General features: G+C 42.3%; 1 protein-coding gene across 1 annotated transcript; it reads left to right on the plus strand.

Moving 5' to 3' along the window:
* Positions 1 to 1140: 1140 nt before the first annotated feature.
* On the plus strand, positions 1141 to 11238 carry LOC106590982 (gastrula zinc finger protein XlCGF57.1-like). Its single transcript, XM_014182159.2, has 2 exons — positions 1141 to 1892; positions 8827 to 11238. Exons 1-2 carry the CDS (start codon positions 1475 to 1477, stop codon positions 10320 to 10322), a joined length of 1914 nt encoding a protein of 637 aa, XP_014037634.2. The 5' UTR covers positions 1141 to 1474; the 3' UTR covers positions 10323 to 11238.
* Positions 11239 to 11665: the final 427 nt, after the last annotated feature.

Genomic DNA, 11665 nt, shown 5'->3' on the forward strand with positions numbered 1-11665 from the left:
CTGGCCGACTGGACCCATCTGACCGTCCGACTGGACCCATCTGACCGTCCGACTGGTCCCATCTGACCGGCCGACTGGACCCATCTGACCGTCCGACTGGTCCCATCGGGTTGGCTGGCCGACTGGACCCATCTGACCGTCCGACTGGTCCCATCGGGTTGGCTGGCCGACTGGACCCATCTGACCGTCCGACTGGTCCCATCTGACCGGCCGACTGGACCCATCTGACCGGCCGACTGGACCCATCTGACCGGCCGGCTGGACCTACCAGTCTTGCAGTGGGATCAAGATTATCCTAATAAAGTGTCTTCGAGTTTTGTAAAACGCAAAAAAACACATTTAATCCTGATTAAAGCTGCGATTACCAAATCCTTATCCCTATCCAGAGGATCAATATCTCATGTTTCAGTTTCGATAACATTTAATCCTATCTGATAGGGGAAATCCTAGCAGATAACTTTAGAAAAATTGGGCAAGGATATAACAGGAACACAACCAAACAATCCTTTATCCCAGTGTCAATAAGGCTGAATGATAATCACTAGTGGGTCCAGCGGCACAATAAGGCTGAATAATAATCACTAGTGGGTCCAGCGGCACAATAAGGCTGAATAATAATCACTAGTGGGTCCAGCGGCACAATAAGGCTGAATAATAATCACTAGTGGGTTCAGCGGTACAATAAGGCTGAATAATAATCACTAGTGGGTCCAGCGGCACAATAAGGCTGAATAATAATCACTAGTGGGTCCAGCGGTACAATAAGGCTGAATAATAATCACTAGTGGGTCCAGCGGCACAATAAGGCTGCTGAGTCCAGCAGGCCTGTCTACACTGGACATTGTGGTTGACAACGTACTGATGTGTAAATATTCTCATATTTATTGTCTGCAGTTGTATTGATGTCATTTATATGCGTGTTATGTGTTTTATGTACATAGATCCTCGTACAGAATTTCCCAGTGGGCATGATAAAGTCATGATCTTATCTTGTGTAGAGGAAAGTCTTGGCTGTAAGAGGTAAGAGAAAACGCATTTGTTCATTTTTCAAATGATTTGTTATGGTTTTCTTTTCTCCAGAATAAACACTGTAGTGAATAACGCCGTTACCAACTCCAGTCAGCAGATGGCGATGTAAGAATTTCAGTTGATGCTCCTTGTGTGACGTCTAATCTAGTGGACGGGACGCTTCTTCAACAACAACTCGGCGACTGATGCAGCCAGTTCCTTATCTTGCTAGTCAACATAATACCGACAAATTCAAGCTCTTTTGTCCGTATTTGTGAATATTAATCTGTGTTTTTAACGCAATTTTGTTTGCATATCTCCTAGTTAAATTGTAAAATAGCTTGTTAGATTTACTAATTCGTTAAGATTCACACTGAGCCTAGTACTAGGCTAGTCGCTAATTCTAACTAGCTAGGTCTCATCCCCGACCTAGGAGTGAAGTTTAGTCCGCTATCCTCGCTCGACCATGAGCTCACTAAACTACTCCCTCCCTGCTAAAGAAGAAGAGGTCTGCTGGACGGAGAAAGAAGATCTGAACATTGTCGTGAAAGAAGACGAGGAAGTGAAAGACGAGAAAGAACCTTTTGGAGTGAAACCCGAAGAGGGGATAGAGGCTGTCACAGTGGAAGAGGAGGAGGTAGAAGCTTTCAGAATCAAAAAGGAGGAAGAGGAGGATGTTACAGTAAAATACGAGAAAGAGCCTTTAGGAGTGAAACACGAAGAAGAGATAGAGGCTGTCACAGTGGAAGAGGAGGAAGAAGTTTTCAGAATGATAAAGGAGGAAATCACATTGAAAGAAGAAGATGAGGATTTTACAATGAAAGAAGAGAAAGGACCTTTTGGAGTGAAAGACGAAGAGGAGACTGGAGATCTGATTAACACTAGTGAGTACTATATTAAAAACAGAAGCACCAACTTTGCCATTGTTCAACTAATGTATGATTTTTAAGAGGCTTTCTACTGACGTTTTACACTTGAATATGTTATTCAGGGGTGCGTTCAGTACGAGAGAACAGTGTTCAGCGTTTAGTTAAACGGTGTGATTGGTGTCCCAGAGATTGTGCTTTCAATTGGTCACATCCATATTAAAGGAGAATTGTGCTTTTTTTCCCTTCTTTTTTTTACAACCAAATGTATATTTTTGATGTAAATGCCATGTTATAGAAGGTCCAGACACTTGTTCTTGAGAAACTTACCCCAACCATTGATTAGGGATGGACACAGTTATTTGAATATTCTCAGCATTAAAAAAAACTTACATTCTCTGTGACATTTCAATACACAAGGATACAAGGATAGACCACGACAGTCTCTGAGTGCACCCTGTAAAAATACATACCGGTAGCCAACACACTTTTCATGCGTGTAGCTTCTTGTCGTCAGCCAATCAGAGCAGCTCTACAGTCAGAGACTCCATGTGTAAAAATCTGGATATTAGTCCTATAGTGAAATGTGTTTTACAGTTAAGTTGGCTAAAATACGAGTCGGCTCCAATTATCAACCAACAGGTATTACGGATATTATAAGGTGAATGCACCAATTTGTAAGTCGCTCTGGATAAGAGCGTCTGCTAAATGACTTAAATGTAAATGTAAACAGGTAGGCTGTTGTTGTAGACATGTACAGGTAATGCAGAAAAATAGCCTCAATTAGCCTTGCTAGCTAGCTAGCTTCTTTACACCGATTTGATGCAGTCAAAACAGACACTACCAGATGAGATGATAGATAACCTATTGCGGCATGTAACCTAGTGGTTAGAGCGTTGGGCCAGTAACCGAAAGGTTGCTAGATCAAATCCCCGAGCTGACAAGGTGAAAATCTTTCAGTCTGCCCCTGAACAGGGCAGTTAAAGCACTGTTCCCCGGTAGGCCGTCAATCGTAAATAAGAATTTGTTCTTAAACTGTCTTGCCTAGTTAAATAAAGGTTATATGGAAAAACACATTTGCTCAAGTCGGTTTGGCTACTCTCTCTCTCCGTATCAGACAGACCGGTCCTCTGCTCCTCCCCAATCCTTCTGTGCTGAAACAACAAGCAGAGTGCAACCACATTGAAGTACAACATAAATAAGTTGCTCTTTAAAACGTATGTATTTCCACTATCCTGATATTAGATATTAGTCCAATAGTGAAATCATTTGAAATGCCCTCCTCTACCATCAGTTCATTTCCTCCTCCTTGTTGTGCAGGATGAGGTCTCTGAACAAACATCATCAACGGCTACAAAAACACCCAAATGTGTCTTTTTAGAAACGGAAAGGTCTTTAGATGTTGTACACATGAACTTTATCCGTAACTTTATATTCCATTTTGTTGCGACTCGAGCCATACCTCTCCGTCCATTCTACAGGTAACTGCCAAATTATAAGTAAATGAGAGATACAAAGTACACTATAAATGCAAAAGTATGTGGACACCCAGTCAAATTAGTGGATTCGGGTATTTCAGCCACCTTTTGCTGACAGGTGTATAAAATCGAGCGAGCACACAGCCATGCAATCTCCATAGACAAACATTGGCAGTAGAATGGCCTTACTGAAGAGCTTAGTGACTTTCAACGTGGCACCATCATAGGATGCCACCTTTCTAACAAGTCAGTTAATCAAATTTCTGTCTTGTTATAGCTGCCCCGGTCAACTGTAAGGGCTGTTATTGTGAAGTGAAAACGTCTAGGAGCAACAACGGCTCAGCCGCGAAGTAGCAGGCCACACAAGCTCACAGAACGGGATCACGAGTGTTGTAGCGCGTAAAAATTGACTGTCCTCGGTTCCAACACTCAATACAGTTCCAAACTGCCTCTGGAAGCAACATCAGCACAATAAATGTTTGTTGGGAGCTTCATGAAATGGGTTTCCATGGCTGACCAGCCGCACACAAGCCTAAGATCACCATGCGCAATATCAAGCATCGGCTGGAGTGGTGTAAAGCTCACCGCCATTGGACTCTGGAGCAGTGTAAATGTGTTCTCTGCAGGGATGAATCACACTTCACCATCTGGCAGTCCGACGGACAAATCATGGGTTTGGCAGATGCCAGGAGAACGCTACCTGCCCGAATGCATAGTGCCATCTGTACATTTTGGTGGAGGAGGAATAATGGTCTGGGGCTGTTTTTCATGGTTTGGGCTGGGCCCCTTAGTTCCAGTGAAGGGAAATCTTAACGCTACAGCGTACAATGACATTCTAGATTATTCTGTGCTTCCAACTTTGTGGCAACAGTTTGGGAAGACCCTTTCCTGTTTTCAGCATGACAATGCACCCGTGCGAAGTCCATACAGAAATGGTTTGTTGAGATTGGTGTGGAAGATCTTGACTGGCCTGCACAGAGTCCTGACCTCAACCCCATCGAACACCTTTGGGATGAATTGGAACACCGACTGCGAGTCAGGCCTAATCGCCCAACATCGGTGCCTGACCTCACTAATGCTCTTGTCGCCGAATGGAAGCAAGTCCCTGTAGCAGTGTTCCAACATCTCATGAGAAAGTCTTCCACTAGATGGAAGGCTTTCCAAGAGGCTGTTATAGCAGCAAAAGGGGGACCAACTCCATATTAATGCACATGATTTTGGAATGATGTTGGATGAGCAGGTATCCACATACTTTTGGCCATGTTGTGTATCTTTTTGTTGTTGTTGGTCTGTGTATGGTTTTACACATCGGAATGGTGGGACATAAAAGATACCTCAGTTGGTGGTTCACGAAGCAAAAAAAGTTTATTTAAGCATTAACAAACACACTCTGTGTGACAGTCAGACACTTTGGCTGGATCAGAATACCCAAAGGAAGGTTCCTTAGTGGCTAGATTATTAGAACCATAATCTACAGGTAAAGTTACAAGGTAAGGAAAAATGCTGCATCTTTTTGACTATTCGGATTCAGCCACTCACCATAAAGCCCAGGAATCCCTCAAGTTCGCTGATGAATTCACATGCAAATTTGGCATATATTCTGACTCCTAAAATCCCCCAGGTGGGCCATTCCATCAAACCTCATATATTCTGACTCCTAAAATCCCCCAGGTGGGCCATTCCATCAAACCTCATATATTCTGATTCCTAAAATCCCCCAGGTGGGCCATTCTATCAAACCTCATATATTCTCACTCCTAAAATCCTCCCAGGTGGGCCATTCCATCAAACCTCATATATTCTCACTCCTAAAATCCTCCCAGGTGGGCCATTCCATCAAACCTCATATATTCTCACTCCTAAAATCCTCCCAGGTGGGCCATTCCATCAAACCTCATTGTACATATTTGTTAATATGGTCCTCCTGACTGCATATCGCAAATGTTTTTCAATCCAATGAAACTTGATTTTCCCAAATCAGTTTTTGTATCAGAAAATGTATGTAGGTGCTCTCTCTTGCCTCGGAATTGATGCAGCTGTTTATATGTTTAGATATCCTGTTGGGGCTAAGGGGCAGTATTTTCACGGCTGGATAAAAAAACGTACCCGATTTAATCTGGTTACTAATCCTACCCAGTAACTAGAATATGCATATACTTATTATATATGGATAGAAAACACCCTAAAGTTTCTAAAACTGTTTGAATGGTGTCTGTGAGTATAACAGAACTCATTTGGCAGGCAAAACCCTGAGACATTTTCTGACAGGAAGTGGATACCTGATGTGTTGAATTACCTTTAAGCCTATGCCATTGAAACACACAGGGGCTGATTAATGTTTTGGCACTTCCTATTGCTTCCACTAGATGTCACCAGCCTTTACAAAGTGTTTTGAATCTTCTACTATGAGATCTGACCGAACAAGAGCCTTGGAACGGTGATGGCCGATTAGACTCTGGCGCGAGGTCATGTTGGGTACCCTCGTTCCAAAACGTTTTAAAAGAGAATGCATTCGTCCACCTTGAATATTATTCATGTTCTGGTTAAAAAAGGCCCTAATGATTTATGCTATACAACGTTTGACATGTTTGAACGAACGTAAATATATTTTTTCCCCTCGTTCATGACGAGAAGTCCGGCTGGCTTAGATCATGTGCTAACAACACGGATCTTTTTGGATATAAATTATGAGCTTTTTTGAACAAAACTACATTCGTTATGGACCTGGGATTCCGGGAAGTGACATCTGATGAAGAGAATCAAAGGTAATGGATTATTTACATAGTATTTTCGATTTTAGATCTCTCCAACATGGCCGTTTGTCTGTATAGCAAAGCATATTTTTCTGGGCGCAGTGCTCAGATTATTGCAAAGTGTGATTTCCCAGTAAGGTTATTTTTAAATCTGGCAAGTTGATTGCGTTCAAGAGATGTAAATCTATAATTCTTTAAATGACAATATAATATTTTACCAATGTTTTCTAATTTTAATTATTTAATTTGTGGTGCTGACTTGACTGCCGGTTATTGGAGGGAAACGATTTCCTCAACATCAATGCCATAGTAAAACGCTGTTTTTGGATATAAATATGAACTTGATAGAACAAAAATGCATGCATTGTCTAACATAATGTCCTAGGAGTGTCATCTGATGGAGATTGTAAAAGGTTAGTGCATCATTTTAGCTGGTTTTATGGTTTTGGTGACCCTGTCTTTGAATTGACAAAACATTACACACAGCTATTGTCAATGTACTCTCCTAACATAATCTAACTTTATGCTTTCGCCGTAAAACCTTTTTGAAATCGGACAACGTGGTTAGATTAAGGAGATGTTTATCTTTCAAAGGGTGTAAGATAGTTGTATGTTTGAAAAATTTGAATTTTGACATTTATTTGGTTTCAAATTTGCCGCTCTTGAAATGCACCTGCTGTTGATAGGGTGCACCACGGGTGGCACGCTAGCGTCCCACATAGCCCCAAGAAGATATACAGTTGGGTCCGAAATGATTGACTCTTGATAAAGATGAGTAAAAAAGATTGTAAAATAAATAATACAGATATTGAGCTATATTGTATGCAAAAAATTGGGAAATTATATTATTTTATACTAATACAATTGTTCGGAGAAAGATAATTTGATAAATTATTGAATCCCATGTTTTCAGTACCTTTCAATAGCTCACCTTATGAGGGAAACAACACTGAGACTTTTTCTAAAATGTTTTATGTGATTGGAAAGGATCTTAGACTGTCTTTTCAGCTTCAGTTTGAAGGGACTGTGTTATCTGTGTTATCTGTGTTGGCTGGCTCCTCTGAACAGTGTCCTGACGAGAGAGCACATTTTCTATGCCAGGCAAAATCACGCATCATTACCTTATTGTTATGGATGTATCCAAATAAATGTCACTAGAAAACATCTTAAGCAAACGCAGCTACTTTGCTGTCATTCTGTTTGACGTGACGGTGTTAGCCATAGTTGACTAGCTCGCAAGCAAGGGATAAGAACGTTGCCAGCCAGCAGGGCAACGGAACATTTCAATTGACCGACTGGGTTGCATCCATAGATATCCAACTCAAAGACTTCAGAAGTGTGTGGCGTCTCCGGCAACTGAACCGATAGAATGAATGACCAGTCGGCTTGTCTAGCAGCCATGGATTTGTGTCGGGATTATATCTCATGGAAGGATTAAACAGAGTGAATAAATTCATTTAAAATAAATATTTTTATGAAAATATGTCAATCATTATTTCAATATGTTGGTAACCCGTTGTATAAGCGTGATGATGCCCTCGAAGACGGCGTTTGGAGGATATATTGGCACGATATAGACAGAGCAACTGCGTCAAAATAACTTTCAAACACTGTCTTCTCAGGCATTATCACTTTAACACAACAGCCACTCTGTGATGACGCACTCTGCTGTTCTACCTTTACATTTCAGTCATTTAGCAGACACTCTTATCCAGAGAGACTTACAGTACTGAGTCATTTAGCAGATTCTCTTATCCAGAGATACTTACAGTACTGAGTCATTTAGCAGACGCTCTTATCCAGAGAGACTTACAGTACTGAGTCATTTAGCAGACGCTCTTATCCAGAGAGACTTACAGTACTGAGTCATTTAGCAGACGCTCTTATCCAGAGAGACTTACAGTACTGAGTCATTTAGCAGACGCTCTTATCCAGAGAGACTTACAGTACTGAGTCATTTAGCAGACGCTCTTATCCAGAGAGACTTACAGTACTGCATTCATATTATTAAGATAGCTGGGTGAGACAAGAAGATATCACAATCATAGCAAGTACATTTTCCCTCAACAACGTAGTTATCAGCAAAGTCAGTGTAAGTAGGGGGAGGAGGGGACATGGGGTTTATTTAAGATAGTCTTTAAAGAGGTAGGGTTTCAGATGTTTTCAGAAGATGGGGAGGGACTCCGTTCTGACATCAGGGGGAAGCTGGTTCCACCAATAGGGTGCCAGGACAGAGAAGAGCTTTGACTGGGCTGAGTGGGAGCTGCCCTCCAGTAGGGGTGGGAGGGACAAGAGACCAGAGATGGTAGAATCAAAACGGAGTGCTCTGGTTGGGTTGTTCAGAACACTGTTCTGATGATAAGGGCCAAGAGACCAGAGATGTCAGATCGGAGTGCTCTGGTTGGGTTGTTAAGAACACTATTCTGATGATAATCCCCTATTGGAATTTGGCCTCTAGGTATCCTCTATAAGGTCAGAGGTCACCATAAAGCAGGTCTTAGTGATTGGTAAATCAACCCATGGGTGTCCTGAAGTGATTCAAATGTAAAGTCGATTCAACCCCCAAGTCAGCCTTGATTTAGTGTTTTAACCCAGGGAAGGGTGACTTTTTTTAAATTGAGGGATCTAATCTAGATTAAACCTTGTAGAAAGACAGTTGTATCATATAGAGTTTTCATTCAGGTCTCTCTGTTTAAGCAAATACTCTGTTTGTCTTTTTAGCAGGAGAGAGACCAGACTCTCACCCTGACCGTGGGAAGAGCCCAGACCCAGAGACGACCAAACCAGCAAGACCATACCACTGTTCCCAGTGTGGAAAGCGTTTTGGACACTCAGGGTATCTGAAAGTGCATGAAAGAACACACACTGGAGAGAAGCTTTATCAATGCTCCCAGTGTAAAAATACATGTTTCTCACCAGGGGACCTGAAATCACATGAAAGAACACACTCTTTAGAGAGGCCTTTCCAATGCTCTCAGTGTGGAAAGAGATTTATCCAGTCATCACATTTGAAAGAACATGAGAGAATACACACAGGAGAACAACCATTCCAATGTTCCCAGTGTAGAAAGAGTTTTACAAATGTAGGGAACCTGAAAACGCATGAGATGACACACACAGGCGAGAAGCCTTTCCACTGTTCCCAGTGTGGAAAAAGGTTTACCCAATTAGGGAACTTGAAAACACATGAGATGACACACACAGGCGAGAAGCCTTATCACTGCTCCCATTGTGGTAAGTGTTTTAGACACTCAGGGCATCTAAAAGTGCATGAAAGAACACACACTGGAGAGAAGCCATATCAATGCTCCCAGTGTGGAAAGGGTTTTGGACACTCATGGCATCTTAAAGTGCATGAAAGAACACACACTGGAGAGAAGCCGTATCAATGCTCCCAGTGTGGAAAGGGTTTTGGACACTCAGGGCATCTAAAAGTGCATGAAAGAACACACACTGGAGAGAAGCCGTATCAATGCTCTCACTGTGGAAAGAGATTTATCCAGTCATTGCACCTGAAAGAGCATAAGAGAAAACACACAGGAGAGAAGCCTTTCCAATGCTCTCAGTGTGGAAAGAGTTTTATCCAGTCATCGCATCTGAAAGAGCATAAGCGGATACACACTGGAGAGAAGCCATTCCAATGCTCTCAGTGTGGAAAGACTTTTAGCCAGATAGGGCAGCTGAAATATCATGAAAGAAAACATACAGGGGAGAAGCCTTATCACTGTTCTCAGTGTGGAAAGGGTTTCAGATACTCGGGGCATCTAAAAGTGCATGAAAGAACACACACTGGAGAGAAGCCATATCAATGCTCCCAGTGTGGAAAGGATTTTAGACACTCAGGGCATCTTAAAGATCATGAGAAAATACACACAGGAGAACAACCATTCCAATGCTCTCTGTGTGGAAAGAGTTTTACCCATTTAGGGAACCTGAAAATGCATGAGATGACACACACAGGAGAGAAGCCTTTTCACTGCTCCCAGTGTGTAAAAAGTTTTACCCAGTTAGGGAACTTGAAAACGCATGAGATGACACACACAGGAGAGAAGCCTTTCCACTGCTCCAAGTGTGAAAAGGGTTTTAGAACCTCGGGAAACCTGAAAACGCATGAAATGTCACACACAGGAGAGAAGCCTTTCCAATGCTCCCAATGTGGAAAGAGTTTTACCCAGTTAGCGAGCCTGAAAAGGCATGAAGGAACACACACAGGATAGAATCCTTTCCAATGTTCTCAGTGTGGAAAGACATTTTCCTGGTCAGAAAAAACCTGAAAATCACATGCGAGAAGAGAGACACTGTTGTGGGTGGCAGAATTTGGGGTGAGCTGTTGTAACTTCTCCAGGTTGATGCTCTGTTCTGTGATGAACTGCATTTCATAGACTACTACGCCTATTACCTGTCTGCACCCTAACACATTGTTGCCATTGTTGTCTGTAACTGTTGCATTAAAAAGTACTATTATCACCTTCCTCTATATGAGGGGACATGCAACTATCTGCAGTTTTTTTTAGTTCTTCCCTGACTGTGATCAGCGAGACAGATCTCGCTTGCTTGTATTTAAGATGTACTATTATCACACCAGTCTCTGATCTTTGAAACTCCAGAATCAGTTCATAAAACACAGGCTTGATTTGGAATTGGGTTTATTTGGTTTATGGCCACATGAAATCAATTTGTATGAAGCCTTACTCAAAAAACAGGCCTACTTTGTTAGCCGGACCGGTCTCAGTGCAAAAAAAAAAAAAAAGGAACATATTTTAAATGTATTTTACTTTGATTCCTTTAGTCATTGTGTTTTATTTAGTTAATTTGTGTAGAAGTTATCAAGCTAAACGTGTATGAAAATGTGATGACATTGTTATGATAACAGTTGTTGACTGGGAAACCCAGAACCGAGCTGCCCAGTGACGAGAGCCTACCAGACGTGCTAAATGCCTTTTTATGCTCGCTTCAAGGCAAGCAACACTGAAGCATGCACGTCAGCACCAGCTATTCTGGATGACTGAGTGATAACGCTCTCGGTATCCGATGAGAGCAGACCTGTAAACAGGTCAACATTCACAAAGCCACGGGGCCAGACGGATTACCAGGACGTGTACTCAAAGCATATGCGGACCAACTAGCTAGTGTCTTCACTGACATTTTCAACCTCTCCCTGACCGAGTCTGTAATACCTACATGTTTCAAGCAGACCACCATAGTCCCTGTGCCCAAGGAAGCGAAGGTAACCTTCCTAAATGATTACTGCCCGTAGCACTCACGTCTGTAGCCATGAAGTGCTGTGAAAGGCTGGTCATGACTCACATCAACACCATGCTCCCGGATACCCTAGATCTACTCCAATTCGCATACCGCCCCAACTGATCCACAGATGACGCAATCTCAATCGCCCTCCACACGGCCCTTTCCCACCTGGACAAAAGGAACACCTATGTGAGAATGCTATTCATTGACTATAGCTCAGCATTCAACACCATAGTGCCCACAAAGCTCATCACTAAGCTAAGGACCCTGGGATTAAAATCCTCCCTCTGCAACTGGATCCTGGACTTCCTGA

Source organism: Salmo salar, chromosome ssa02 (assembly GCF_905237065.1).
Source record: "Salmo salar chromosome ssa02, Ssal_v3.1, whole genome shotgun sequence".
Lineage (NCBI taxonomy): Eukaryota > Metazoa > Chordata > Actinopteri > Salmoniformes > Salmonidae > Salmo > Salmo salar.